We start from the raw sequence: 15,890 nt of genomic DNA on the forward strand, positions 1-15,890 counted from the left end.
CAGCCTGGGAAAATCTAGAGAGAGCCAATTCCCTTAAGGACTCTAAAAGTTTTTGGGAGGTTATAAACCCCCCACTCTTCTCTAATGATGCTAGAAGCATGGATTCGACCATTACAGGTGAAGCCTGGGAAGCTCACTTCCTAAAAATGTTTAATCCTGGGGGGATCCCAATACAAGATCAAAGGGACAAGACAGTTATTAATTCACAATCTGCCAATTAATTAAGTATATCCCTTTCCCTAAGTGAGTTCGAAGATGGGATAGCTAAGGGCATATCCCTAAAAGCGCCAGGGTCAGATGGGGTTTCCCTAGATTTACTTAAAAGCAATCTTCAACTATGGGCACCCTTAATACTTAACATTTTTAAAGCAGTAATAGTAGGACATATTCCATCATCATGGAAGGAAGCAGTGGTAGTACCAATTTTTAAAAAAGGAAACAGGAATGACCCCACATGTTTTAGACCAATTTCCCTAATAGGTGCGACCTGTAAGGTCATGGGGAGGGTGATTTTAGCACGATTGGAGTCGTGGGCAAACGCCTCAGGATTGATAGTTAATACTCAGTACGGTCTTAGAAAGGGGATATGAACTAATGAACAGTGCCTTAATTTGTCTCTGATTTTGATGGGACCTGTATAAAGAACTGACTCTAGGAGATCTTTTCGTGGTTTAACTGTAATCAATTAAAATACAACTCTAATAAATCAGAGATCATATTTTTTGGGCTCCCACCCTCATGAAGCCTGGCACTCTTGGTGGCCACAAGGCATGTCCCCCCATTGGCTGAGGTCACTACTTTGAAAAATCTGGGGGTCAAATTGGATTCTGCACTCTCTATGAAGGTGCAAGTCCAATCAGAGGCCGGTACATGTTTTAGGACTTTGAAAATGCTGAAAAACGTCCTCCCACTTTTACCAGTCTCTCACCGTAAAACAGTTGTCCAGGCCTTAGTGATATCGAGACTGGATTACGTCAATTCTTTATATTTAGGACTCCCTGAGTATTTACTGGGTCGTTTGCAGATCATTCAGAATATGGCAGCCAGGGCCATTTTCATAACTACTCCCAGAACACATACCGCTCATCTCTTGTCTTCACTTCACTGGCTTCCAGTGCAAAAAATAATTTCTTTCAAAGCCTTAGTCCTGGTTTTCAAGGCTTTCCATGGGATCGGGCCCCATATCTAAGGGAAAGATTTCAGCCTTACATGCTTCAGCGCTCTTTAAGATCTTCTACCCAGTGCCTGATCTTGACTCCAAGGATCAGACTCTCACGGGTAGGAGGAAGATCTTTCCAGGTAGGAGCATCCCGACTCTGGAATACCCTCCCCCCCTTGCTGCGACAGATCCCGGACCTTCTGACTTTTAGGCGGAATCTGAAGACGTGGCTTTTCCAGCAATAGGATTTTCTTGCACTGTGATTCGGAGTATCTGTTTGTCAGTGGTTATGGTGGTCTTCTCTTAGCACCGGGGCACTCTTTGGAGTAGCCGCGCGCTCTATAATTTCCAGATAACTTAACATTATGGGCAAGTACATGAGGGCCAGGGGCGTCTCGATTCACCTGGCCTTCATGGACTTGTGCAGTGCTTTTGACACTGTTAGTAGGGAGAAGTTATGAACTTTGATGGGGGAAATGGGTTTTGAAGAACCCCTCATCCCCCTCCTATGCAAGCTGCATAAGTCTACCTCAGTAGCGGTTAGTTGTGGACCAGAAGGAGATAAGACCAGGCCGATAGCCTCTACAGAGGGGGTTCGCCAGGGCTGTATCCCGGCCCCCTTCCTATTCCTTATATACACAAATGGTTTACACAAATGGTTTAGAGGCATCTTTGATTAAATAATAACTGGATTTTCCAAAAATAAATGGTATACTGGTCCCCCTGCCTTCATATGCTGACGACACAGTTTTAATGACCCTGACGGCGAACAGCCTACAAAAAGCGTTGACTGTTTTTACTGATTTTATGTTAACTCTGAACCTTAAAGTACATTTTAGTAAATCGTTTGTTATGGTCTGTGGTCCAAAGAAAACTAAAACTAGGAAATTTATGGTGAAGGAAAAAATTATTGAGAAGGTGCCCATTTTTACTTACTTAGGTAATGTTTTTAACAGTTGTTAAACTGGAATGCCCTTGTTATGTTAGGGGCCCAACAGACCAGTGGAATAATAGAGGGGCTTTTCTGTTTTGCTTGCAAATTGGGACATAAGCCTGTAGCAGAGATGATAACTCTATATGAATTGAAGTTCCCATGTGTAGCTACCTTTGGGGCTGGAGTATGGGATGATCATAAGAGCTACCAGATTCAGATTTTAGAGAAAACTTTCTTAAAAAGATTAATAATGATTCCTAGTAGTTCACCAACATTATTTTGCCATTATGAGGTGGGCCTGGAATGTGTGAAAGACAGGATAAATATTGGCCCACTCATGTTATGGGGGAAAAATTGGTCCTCAGAAGATTTAATATTCTCTAGGAGTATACTTATGGATTGTATGAACTTGGACAATGCAATGTCACTCCCTTGGCTATCATATGTAAGGAACACCTTCTGTAGGATTGAACATTAGGAATATTATAATAATCCAGAAATTATGCAGAACAACTGGAAAATGATTATTAAAAATGCATACCGTATTCAATTAAGTATGCCTAACCAGGATCAGGGATTGTTGGATGGTGGGATGCCAAATCATCAGCAATTTTACCTGTCTTCTACTCTACAGGCACAATCGCGTTTTCTGATGCCTAGATTAAGACTTGGCACATTGCAATGTTTAGTGGCCTATCCTAAACAGGCTGGTTGGTGTGAGAGACTAACCCCCTGTCCATGTAATAGATTGGCCAAACAGAGCACAATGCACTTTATGTTGTTCTGCTCTTTGTATGCTTTATCAAGCCCTTATTGAAGACCATTCGGCCTTGCTCTTATATGGAGGGCTTTGATAATTTGAGATCATTATCTACGGATGCAATCTGTAGTGCAGTACTTAGCTTTATTAGAATAGTACTTTTAATCCGAAAACGCTATGAATTATGAAAGGAATCAAATTTTATATTTATTGTAGGTCCTTTTATGAATTAATTAAATGTCTAAATTGTGCTGTCAAAGGTTGGGAGAATTTTAAAATTGATTGAGTTTTGCTGGTATATCAATAATTATTGCAGAGAATTTGTTCATTCCTCATAAATGTTTTTTAATTGTATTTTTATATTTGTAAATATGCATACTTTTATGATTCACAAAAATCTAATAAAGTTATTTGATGATGATTCCTCATTCCTTACATATACGAATGAGGATTTCATGTTATTCAGTGTATTTCTCTCCCATTCCTCTCTTTTTCTAATCCTACGGATGTGGAAAAGGCAAATCCTTCCCACAGACAGGAAATAGGTACATTTTCATCTGCCCTAACTTGGAAGCGGGTGTGAAAACTGTCTTAAAAAGGAACACACAGGAAGTTCATCATCCACAACCTGGAAGTGGCTTAGATTCATCTTTACTCTAGTCCAACCTCCACCATGTAGTCTACCCTAACTTTAACACTTTAGCTGTCTCCAACTCTTTCTCCAGTTTCCTGTTTAGCTTCATGAAACTCCAGACAAACTGCAGATACCTAATCCTTGTAATTATTCACTACAGATTCATTCATGCCACCGTAAGAGTCTCATATCTTTAGACAACCAATGCACAACTTTGTTGTTGTCACCTTAAATACCCTCCATGGTAAAACCATAATCTTGACGTTCGCCAGTGAGTTGACCATCTTTTAATGCCAAGTCCTTAAACACTTGTGTACTAAATAAGTGTACCAGCAGCTTTTGATTCATCCTAACCTTTTAGGGGACTCCCCCTGAATAAATCCAGGAATTACCCAATGTATAGTACACAGCTGAAGCTTGCCAGTTCTGTCACCATTTATCGTTGCTTGGTTTCCCACGCTGCTGTAGAACTGAAGAATATGATAACATAACACAACATGTGTATTTGTAGAGCGCATGCTCACCCAAGGGTATCTTGGCACTGAATAATGGATGTCTATTGTTACCCAACTCAATGGTACTAATTTTATTCACCTTAGAAGGATCAAAGGCTGAGGGGACTCACTGGGGTTTGAACCTGTGACCTTGAGGTTGAACACAGGCCCTTACAGTGGGCACAATAGTTTACTAAGCTACCAAACCCGGGATTGCACATCCCACTACTGCATCAAGTGCCTGCTGACACTCCAAGGTTGACTCTATAGTGCACCTTATCCCATTCAAATATTCAAAGCTCTAGATTTACTAGCAACGCTGGGGACAATTGTGAAATGGACTCAAACTAGACCTTGGGCATTGTGGGCAAAACTTTCATTTTGACTTCCACCATTTTCCCTATAAATGATTGAACTACCTACATCCTTTAACTGTCTAAGCAGGTTCATTTTTCCTTGCTTCATTTCATTCGCAATCTCTTTTTCCTAACAGAAAGGAAAATCTGAAAATAGTTTTTCCACGTTTCCCAAGGGACCATGGCACAGCTCACCAGGGGCAGGCAAAACATTGAGGTGGCACTTTACTTTCCAACATGCTTAACTACTTTTTAATTACTACAGGAAACAATGCGATCTAAATAACATTCGATAGTGTATAACCAATTTGCCCCAAAGAAGTCATCATCATTTTTCCTATTTGTGCAAGTGTGGAACTATTGATGGACTTTATATTTCACGATTATGCATGCAGTGCTCCTTATTTTTCCTTATAGAACCCTGGCTACTATGCTATCCAAGGAAAAGATCTGGCGGTCTGGCATGTGCCAAATGATACTCCATTGGAAGACTGGAGGAATGCATCTTTCCTGAGGTACCACACAGAGACTGGATTCTTTGCATCACAAGGTGGTAATCTCAGGGCCCTTTACCAGGTAATGAAAGCCATTGACCATACAATTTCCAATATCTCTTGATGACTGCTAATGTTTTTAAACACCTCCAAGTTTACCTAAAGATGCATGCATTCTCTTTAATGTAGAAATATCCAGTGAAGAGTAATGGTGGAAGCTGCCCGAACAACAATGGACCAGCTATTCCAATCATCTATGACCTTGGCAGTGCTGAAAATACTACTAAACTGTATTCGCCACATAGTCAAAGTAAGTGTTTAACAATTTTTCAGAACAAATTTAAAATCTTCAAATGGAAGTTGGTGACCAGTTAACTCTACATTACCTTCCTCATAGCACCCCTCAATTAATCTTAAATGGTTGTTGTTTAAGAAAGTGAAATTGCTTAAAATTCAGGGAAGGTGGGATAATTTTGCTGCGTATGAGACTGCATAATTGTAAATTTTGGGATATTTTACTTCCAGAGCCAAATGTGGTATGCTGGTTTCATGTATGACTCTTTTCATGTGATGTTACACTTCCCATAAAACAGTCTTGGGAGATAAGGACAGGAAAAAGCTTCAGACAGAAATATCCCTTCCTGAGAATTTTACTTCACAAAAAATGTATCCAACAAGCAGAAATTGTCCAAAATTGAGTAATGTGAAATGCGGAGAAATTTAGGGTCTGATTCCGATTCGGTAAAATCCAGTCCGAATCTCCGTACGGATCGTTTTTCCCATACGAATCGTATGCCGAACCTTCCCCGTACGTAAGAGGTAGTACGATGCGCACCCAATGCAGTTCTCCGTACGAATCGTACCAAGGACCGTACGACTCAATAATCCGTACGGATCGCACTCGGAACACGCAGTACGTGATGTCCGTACGGATCGAAGCAGCTTTGTACGACCCAGCAAGTACGATTCGTATCGACAACACTATGTACGACTCTTTTTTTTACGGGAGCTGAAAACGTCCGGAAAAGCAGATTTCGCCTCGTAATGCGTACGGAATGGACCCCCCCTGATACGGTGCGTACACCCAATGATTGCAGGGGTATGGTGCGTCGGTGTACGTTGAGTACACCCCTGGATTTCAGGGGTACGGTGCGTATGTCCCTTTGCGTACACCCCATGTATGTTGGTGTACGGAGTAGGGGTACGGTTCGTACCCCACAAGGCCGTAGGTGTACGGTGCGTACACCCTTTGCGTATACCCCTTGAATTCAGGGGTACGGTGCGTATGTTATTGTGTGGCTCCCCATACAATTTGCCTATTCGTGACGTTTCCGTATGAATCGCGTACTCAGTCCCCGGTCGGGATCGTACTTGGCAAGTCGTACGGCATGTTTATGATTCGACGGTTCTATGTGAGGGTCTATGTTGTACGGATTGACCCTTGTTTTTCATACGGTTCGCACGGATTCGGACGGATTTTCTACCTACAGATCATACTACGCGATTCGGACGGATTTGTACGATTCGTACGGAAACGGCTACGAATACGAATCATCGTACGGATACGTTTCCCGAATCGGAATCCACCCCTTAGTGTGACATAACATTCTGTGTTTTCATGGATTTCGCTGTTGTAATTAAAATGTCACATGGTTTCATTAGATCATCACATAGACGAATACTAAAAACTAGTTTTGGATCAGTTTGTAGATATTTAATTTATGAGTACTCGTTTTCATATCTATTTGTATCCAAATGTCTGCAGAGATCAGCTTAATTTTGACCAAATGGAAAATTGATTGGCTCACAAATCCTCAAAACCTAAAGTGCAAGCTAATAATTACTTTTATAAAAGAAATACCCTGTCTTTGTATAATACAGTAAACCAGGATTGAGTTGGGATTTTGTGGAATATTGGAGCAGTGCTCAACATCCTTAAAAATTGTGTTTTGGTACCTAGTGATGCAGAAGTTAAATCCTTTGAGTCCAACAATTTTAACATCTTCAAGGAGGATAACTTCATTATTTTCTATTGAATTCATTTACGGTTTACATATCTGTCACTCATATGTACATATATCTATATCTGTTTTCAAATGTATCATTGATATGTCAATTTGTAAAACTAACGTACTAAGCCACAAATATTAAAGGAGAAATCTGAATGTGCAATATGTAAGAATGTTGATCCTGTATAGCACTCTTACACCAAATAAAAGTTTACTTTGCTGATGTATACTGGATCTGAAACCCAGACCTACCTCACAAGACTGACAGAGGCATTTGATAGTGAGACATGGAACAACCTAGAAAGGCTTTTCCGAAAGGTTCTGTCTAGTGCAGAGAAAGCCTGGTCCCCTTCCATTGCTTCTTGAAAAAGAGCAGTCTCAGCATGTGATGTTCCACAAAATAAAGTTGTCCAGCAGGGATCCACTCAAGAGGATTTCCTTTAATAACAGAGATAACTCTAAACTAACTGAAGAACAAGGTACATCACCTTGATGATAATCCAATGAAATTGCAACCTTTTGAAGAAGGAAAAGGGAGTTAGATCAAATCAACCATGCCCATGGCGGGATATAGCGCAAGTACCCCTCGTATGCCTCCCGATTCCTCAAAGTTCTACACACAACAAATGTTCACTCTTGATGGGATGAATATGACTGGGAAACAGGAAAGTAATGCTGATGGTATTGTGGAATTGATTTCTATTACAAACAAACTTTTTTAGTGAACCAGAAACCTACAATTCTACAAGGCCAATCAAAGTTAATCATTCTGGATTTGGAATCATGCAAAGGTTCTGGTGCTTGAGTCAGACACAGAACAGGTACACATGAGTCACTGCAGCAGTAAAAGCATTCCTCTAAAATGAAAAGGTCCCACATACACAACAACAGTAGAAACATGGTGGTGCCATTCATATGCAGCAGCTTCCAATTAGGCTAAACTATTCTGCAGTCTCTTATTGTGGGTGCATGAAAGGGGGGACTTCGCCGAGCTGTGTGGATCACTTGCTATATGATAAGATACATGTGTTACAGGGAAGCGAACCATCAATCTATATTATGGAGGAAGAGGTAGCGGGTGTGTGATCTTTTTGCAGGTTGATTGAGAGGAACTGCAAAATGGGGCATCAGCCAAATGTTCCTCTGCCTCATGAAGATGAGGTCAAGCATGGGTTTCCCAACAGTGGAGATGGTCCCAATACGGCTGTCAGAAAAACATATAAAACAGACACAACTGCCGTGCGAATAGCATCAAAGGGGCAGACCCTCCAATGCCCTTTCTGTCAGCATAAAATCTTTACAGGTCTTCCATAGAAACTGTGAATGCTCTCAATATATAAAGCCCAGGCATTTTCCCCACTCACTTGCAGAAAATATTCAGGACATGCAAACATTAGTTACATTTTTTCAAAGGTCTGTCTTGAGAAGTAATATAATATAATACAAATGACAAGCAAGTTCACCAAACCCCCATGGAATAGTGGACATACCGTTACTGTTTTGTTCCGCCAAACCTGCTTTCTCCAGGCTGCAGGACCCCTTTGGAGGAAAATAAATCTATTGTGAACCTTCACAATTGGTATGCCTGATGAAGGTCAATTGGAGAATTCCATTTCATTGCCATCCCAATCAAACAGCATTCTGCCTACCAAATTTAAATATGGCCAATTATTGATCTGAATCTTTTTCATTTATTCTCATATTCTTTTGCTCATATTTATCAAGACTTTCTTTAGTGGGAGACTGTGTGTTACGCCCATGTAATTAGTTTGTTAAGTTTGCTGCTGAACACATTTCCTAAACATTTCCTACAATCGGGGAATTTTAGGGACCGGCAGATGTTCCATCGGTGAACAGTCAGGTCCATTGGGCTTTGTCTTTTCTTTCAAGGAAATGGTTACATGGACATTTTATGAGGATTTTGGGGCATATTATCAAGCCTGTGCGCTAAAATTATCGCCGCTTTATCGGCCGAAAACGGCCGATAAAGCGGCGATAATGGGCTTGATAATATGCTCTATCGAATTCCAATCGAAGCACATGTTAGATGTGAAGACATCTAACATGGGCTTCGATTGGAATTCCACAGAGCATATTATCAAGCCCATTATCGCCGCTTTATCGGCCGTTTTCGGCCGATAAAGCCGCGATAATTTTAGCGCACAGGCTTGATAATATGCCCCTCTGTTTGGTACTTGACGAGACTACCGGGTCAGAAACATGGAAGAACAGGTCCCGGGCGGGTATTCACGTTAGTCGGTTACTCTCTTCACTAAGCCACAAAGGATATGTTTATTTTTATCATGCAGAGAAAACAGAGGCTAGTTGTGTTTTGTGTCAGCCGCTAGGCAAAGCATTTTGCATGTAGCTATGGCAGCCACCTTAAATCACCAGGAAGAGGAAGGACAACAATGCAATGCAAACAATGCGTGCAAACTTGCACTTCATCAGACTCGAAAACGCACCAGCACACAAAACTGTCGCAGAGATCAAACATATAGCCAAACCCACACAAACTCACACTACACAAAAGCCGATAAGCGCAAACTTTAACACACAAAAAATCTTTCACACACACACATAAATACAAAATAAGGCATGTATAAGTATAAATACGCACACATAAACAGACCACATATACATACCTGACAACCAAACACAGACAAACATGCTTGAAAACATTATTTTTGCAGTTTATGTTAATGTTTATCAGTTTGTGCATGTAATGCTACTAATCTGCAAACAAAAAGATACAACCAACATCCTCAGAATGACACACACAAAACGCACACACTCAAAATACAGATGTGCACATAGTGACATAAAACACAGACACAGGAACCCCTGTTTCCTCTTGCTCTCAGACGTGGGTGGGCCTCCAGTTCGGACAAAAAAATGCCCTCAAACCAAAATATCTAAAAGCTACACCTCTTGGTGGCTGACACGCAGGTATGCTTTCAGCACCTGTCGAAACTTGTTTTTTTTTTGGTGTCTGCCTTTGACTCTGCCTGTGTGACATCAACAGTTTACACGAGTAGCTCATAGGTTATTTACAACACCAATAGCTCTAACTCAAGCAAATGTGAGACCTATTGCATTTCCAATGCTTTTTTTTTAATCTGATACTTTACCATTGGGAGATCTCTACCACGGTGGCAGAAACCTCTACTTATGTGTGAAAAGTTACTATGAGTAACTTTATACATAAATATTTAGATCTACTCCCTGTTTCTATATCCTGAGCTATGTAAAGCCAACACTTTGTAGTACTTTACACTCAGTAAATGGTGAAGCCAAACTTAGTAAAATGATTACTATGTCTAGGGTTACATTTATATGGGCAGATTTACTCTTGTGTAAATTTACCTTTGTGAATAGGCTTTTATGGAGTATAATAAAGGATGCTTTCCTTTGTGATTAAAGTGTAGAGTTGAGAGAAAGTTTCACCAGGAAACAAAAAACCTTGTAGCTGCCCGCAGTATTTATAGAGGTGATGCACAACACACTCATAGGTTGTCTAATGTACAACCAAATAGTGAAAACACTACAAAATATTGATACTTAAATTGAAAGACAGGAAAAATCACAGGTTGTTGGAGGGAAAATATACATGTAGATAACAAGTTAAGATGTATGTTGATCCATAGCCTGGAATCCATGAGCCTATGTATGCTTTTTATCTGAAACGTGGATCTCTCTAATGATATCATTGCCTATTATATCAACAGAGGAAATTGTTGGAGGCTTCGTTGAGTTCTGCGTGTTCAACAATGAAAAAGCTTCATTTGCCCTCTGTTCTGGAATCAAAGTAACAGGCTGTAACACTGCACACGTATGTATTTGGGGGGATGTGCTATGTTGGGTGATCCATGCCTAGTTTGTGTCAAAGTAATTTGGTCAAAGTAAAAACCTTCGATTGTATGAGAATTTAAGGGTTGCAGCAGTTTTAGAGTTTAAAGAAATGTCATGTGAAATGTTCTGCTTAGCTGGGACAGCTTTGACTTAATTGCACTGGCTGCACCAACAAAGGTGAAAAACTAAAGCCTGACACCGAATTAAGGGGTCTATTATGATGGCGGGCAGGCGGACAATGTCCTCCTGCCACCGTAACAGACAACGGGACCAACCGCTAAAGGTGCGACGGTCCCGCTGTACCTAGCAGGATGCGACCGCCACCATGGCGGTACCATAGGTACCCCCCATTTGCCCCACAACAGGCCCCCAACTGCGATCCCCACATGCTTTTCCGTGGCGGCATTGAAAGGCTGCTTCCCACTTGCATTCTAATATGGATGACGGTGTCTTGCAGAGACCGCCACCATATCAGGCCACTTTTCCGCCTGGTCACCTGTGTGACCGGTGGAAAACCGGTGGACGGCCTTTCTGTCCACCGGGGTCCCCCCATCCTAATCGGGGGGGACATGGGGGAAATGGGTGGCGAGCGGGGAATACTGTCGGGCGGATCGCCACCGTCATATGGGCGGTGGCGATCCGCCCGACCTTATAATTGACCACTAAGGGTTATCATGCACTGCATTTACTATGATGCATCTGGGCAAACTTAGTGAAGGGATGTGAGGCAGTGTGAACCCACCCTCCTCCTAATCAATTGAACACTGTAATAACAGTACATCACTTGAGCTTATGGCAAGCAAGCTATTGCACGATACGAATTAGGAGTATTCAAAATGTTAACATTGCAAAATGTAAATATTTTACATTACACTGTGTAGGTGTGAAATTTCACACCATTTTTTACTGTTTATATTTTTCTCTACCACAATATGTCTTGCAAGAGACTGGATCCAGTTCCAGTAAAAAATTATTTACAGGTGACCTATTTCCTTGCGGCAGTCCCACTTGTACGCATCTCCAGTGATTTCTTTACTAAATGTATACCCTGATTTCAAAATGTTCACAATATGTGGTGTGTATTGAAGGTCTTTTCACATAATTTTAGTGAAAAACATTCATGATTTCACAAACCTTCACAATGCATAAATCACAAGTCTATCGCTTCCTGCAGCTGCAACATGCCCTCAAGGACTATCTAGACCCCTTAAAGCCTCTCCCTCAATTTAATCCCCTTGAGGCACACCTGCTTGACTCACACCTTGTTGAGAAAGGCATGTCCAGCCATTATCGCACAACTCTGGATCTCATGACTACTCTCAAGGAGCGCTGGGAGGGAGACATAGGCCCTTTGGACAACAAGGACTGGGTTGAGGCAAAAATGATCTCTAGATCCCTGAAGATATTGATGGAGCTCTGCCTCATCCAATTAAAATATCGACACAGCATCTATTACAGCCCCTCACTACTACACAGTATGGGGTGCGGGACATCTCCGCACTGTTGGTGGTGCTGACACCCATTGGGGTCCTTTTTCCATGTGGTATGGGACTGTCTTGCCATCCAAACATACTGGCCATGCATTGCACTACCTTTTCTAATGTAATACACAGAACAGTTCCCCTGGAACCGAAGTTGATTCTATATGGCCTCCTGGACACCTGGTGGGGGGAGCCGCGGTGACTTCTGGTCAGAGTGGGCTTTATTAATGCGAAAAGAGACATTTCTCAGTACTGGTGATATCAACGAGCTCTGCCTTTTCTTGAACAGATAAGGGGAATGGACTTATCTGATGTAGCAGAGAAATACATTTATAAATCCAGGGGTGCCCTTAAAAGCATGATAGGATATGGGCAAACTGGTTGTCCTACTCAGAATCGCTCGTATCAGGGGAATTAACTTTATAATGTATATCCTTCCCTTACTGCTTATTGTGAATTTGCAAGAACGGACTCAATGCAGCTTTTTTTTATTGTTATTTTATATTGATTTCATTTTCCTGATTCTTCTGTTCTTTAAAACTAAAAACAGATTTAAAAAAAATTAAAAAAAACACAAATGCCCAAGTGCAACGTAAAACATCCACAAGCGCTCTAGTCTTTCACGCTGTTGCTTTGCTCCAGTGATTTGGATTTTTGTGCTGTCTTTAATTATGCAAAAAGGCATAATTCATGCAATTTAGCTTAACAAACTTAATGCAAATGACAGAAATTAGGGGAGATTACCCCGGTGTAAAAAAGATTTAGCTCAGGTGTATTTACTTATCAGTATCTTCACCAGCTGCATTAAGCTGTCCTGTGAGCAAAACATGTGAAAAAGGCAGAGGTGTATGGATTTATAGCCAATGTCATGCTGTGGAAGGCTGTTAGGGATTGAGAGTGATCAATACCATCTCTGGTGGGAACACCACATCCTTCCGTGCAGCCCGGGACTGGCCATAGCGGGCACCGGGCAATCCCCCCGGTGCGCCGCACGGGTGGGGGCCGGTTTTGGGCCCCTGGGGCCGTTTTTGTTACAGGGCCGTTTTTACAGCATAGCTGCAAAATCGGTGCTGTACCAAAATCGGCCAAAAACGAGCCCCGGCAAAGAGCTCAGTGACACCTCCAACCCCACCCCGAGTGGGGAGGGGGGGCAACCGAGCACTTTGCCAGGGCCGGTTGTGGCTCCCAGTCCGGCCCTGCTTCCGTGCCGCATAATGGGTAACAATTATTTTGATAACAAATGGGAAGCCGCGGCCCGTGCAGGTAAGAGTGGTGGGTCTGGGTTGGGGGAGGGAGGAAATCAACATACCACCACGAGGGACAATTAAATAATTAATTAATTTTTATTGTGAAACACAGGGGCTTGGACTACTATATCCATGCTCAGTACGCCATCCAGAAAAGCTTAAGTAGCTTTACCATACCGCACACAACATAGCTCTTTGAGCCTTGAAAAAGTATTTTCAAGATGTAACACGTGTCGGCTGTTCTTTCTGTCTCTACGTGTCAACATTGGTGAAGATCTGCGAATAAATCTTTTTTATCATCTTTGGAGTGGTGCTATTGTTACTGAACAAAACTCTGACTTACTTGAATCAGTTGTGTAACTATGTTTGGGTTGTGCTCTGTCAACTAATGTATTATTGTGTATATATGGAGGGCATCCTGCATATAAATTAATACGGTAGATGGCACAGTGCTAGACATTGAGCCCGCTGGAGAAGGAGTAGTTTCTTTTCTGTAACTCCAGTTCTGTAGTAGGGGTATCTCTGTTATGGTCATAATCTAGTGAATAGTCCCGCCCATGTGTGTGGACCCCGGAGCAATCAAAAATAATCTCTAAAGTGTCGAAAAAATGCAGAACTGCACAGACACTTAAGAGAGAATTTAAAGACATATAATGCAGCCTAAAAAGGCTACACTGTCCAGTACTTCAGCTAGAAATTCCACCAAAAATCCACAAAACAGCAAAGCCTGTCCAGATTTCCCTTGCCTTCAGCAAAAACCCCTCTGAATGATAGAGAGGAAGACATGGACAGACAAGCCCCATAGGCTGCCATTATGTGGCTCAGAATAGGATACTGTGCCTTTAAGAGAACTTTCCAGAACTTCACAGTATCCCAGAATGCCCTGCAGGTCTCTCTTACTTTCAGTTCTTTTTGAAGGCGTAACACGCCAGACCTGTAGCATTCCGTACATGAACATCTGTCTCCACCGGGGAGGAGGGCGGGCGCTTATGACTATAACAGAGATACCCCTACTACAGAACTGGAGTTACAGAAAAGAAACTACTCCTTCTGTAGTAGGGGATCTCTGTGTATAGTCATAATCTAGTGAATAGAATGGCAAGCCCATCCCCACACCAAAAAGGCGATGGAGAAAAGAGAACCAACACCACTATTGTGCGAACAAATTCCGCAGCGAAGCCTGTCCCACCTGAGCATCTGCCCTGGCATCAGCATCCAGACAGTAATGCTTAGCAAAGGTATGAACCGACTTCCAAGTGGCGGCCTTGCAAATTTCTGCAATCGGCACATTACGGAGCAAGGCTGTCGTGGCAGCTTTGCCCCTGGTGGAATGAGCCTTAGGCTTACCCCCTAAGGTCTTATTAGCTTTCTGGTAACATAGTTGTATGCAGGACACAATCCACCTAGAAATGGACTGCTTAGAGGTCGCAAGACCCGTCCTGACTGATCCGTAATTGATAAACAATTGGTCTGACCTACGAATATCTTTAGTCTTATCCAGATAAAATTTCAACACCCTCCGAACATCCAGGTAATGTAAGGACCTTTCCGCTGGAGATGAAGGATTCTGAAAAAACGTAGGCAAAGATATAGTTTGATTGACATGAAAGTCAGAAATAACCTTGGGAAGAAATTTAGGGTGAGTACGCATAACAACCTTAGCAGCATGAAATACAGTATACGGTTCATTGCAACACAACGCCTGAATTTCACTCACCCTGTGGGCCGATGTAATGGCCACGAGGAACGCCACCTTCCAGGACAGGTGCTGCAACGAAGCCTTATGAATGGGTTCAAAAGGCTCCTTCATCAAACTGGACAGCACCACATTCAATTCCCAAGAAGGCGAAGGAAGCCTGACAGGAGGGAACACCTTCTTCAAGCCTTCCAAAAAGTCTTTGATCACAGGGATCTGAAAGAAGGAAGTCTGTGAAGGGCTTTTCCTGTAGGCAGTCAATGCAGCGAGATGAACCCTAATAGAGTGAACATTAAGGCCAGATCGCGCCAAATGTAGAAGGTAGGGAAGGATGACATCTTCCTTGCACGTCGTAGGATCGAAGTTCCTGGACACACACCAGATACAAAACCTCTTCCACTTGTAAGCGTATGACGTCCGAGTGGAGGGCCTCTTAGACTCCTTCAGTATGTCCATGCAATCGTCTGGTAGATTCAAATGGCTATATTGCACTACTTCAGGAGCCATGCCGCCAAACTCAAGGATGATAGGTTGGGGTGCACCATCCGCCCCCCGAACTTCGTGAGAAGGTCCGGCCTGCACGGCAACCGAATGTGTGGAAGGAGGGACCGGTGTAGAAGGTCCGTGAACCACCACTGTCTGGGCCATTCCGGGGCAATCAGGATCATCCGTGCCCTGGACCGGGACAGCTTGATGAGCACCGCCGGAATCAGAGGGATGGGCGGAAAAGCGTAAACAAAGCTGTTCGACCAGTTGATCCAGAGTGCGTTCCCC

The 15,890-nt window shown here is 42.5% G+C and overlaps 1 protein-coding gene across 1 annotated transcript in view; it reads left to right on the forward strand.

Moving 5' to 3' along the window:
• The window catches only part of LOC147677757 (intelectin-1-like), a 47,594-nt gene that overhangs the window by 26,258 nt on the left and 5,446 nt on the right, over nucleotides 1–15,890 (forward strand). Inside the window, exons 4-6 of the mRNA XM_086945397.1 lie at nucleotides 4,755–4,913; nucleotides 5,021–5,141; nucleotides 10,569–10,672. Of these exons, the coding sequence (XP_086801523.1) occupies nucleotides 4,755–4,913; nucleotides 5,021–5,141; nucleotides 10,569–10,672 (384 nt within the window). The remainder of the gene's footprint in view (nucleotides 1–4,754; nucleotides 4,914–5,020; nucleotides 5,142–10,568; nucleotides 10,673–15,890) is intronic.

This window comes from Lissotriton vulgaris, chromosome 12, assembly GCF_964263255.1.
Source record: "Lissotriton vulgaris chromosome 12, aLisVul1.2, whole genome shotgun sequence".
Taxonomy (NCBI): Eukaryota; Metazoa; Chordata; class Amphibia; order Caudata; family Salamandridae; genus Lissotriton; species Lissotriton vulgaris.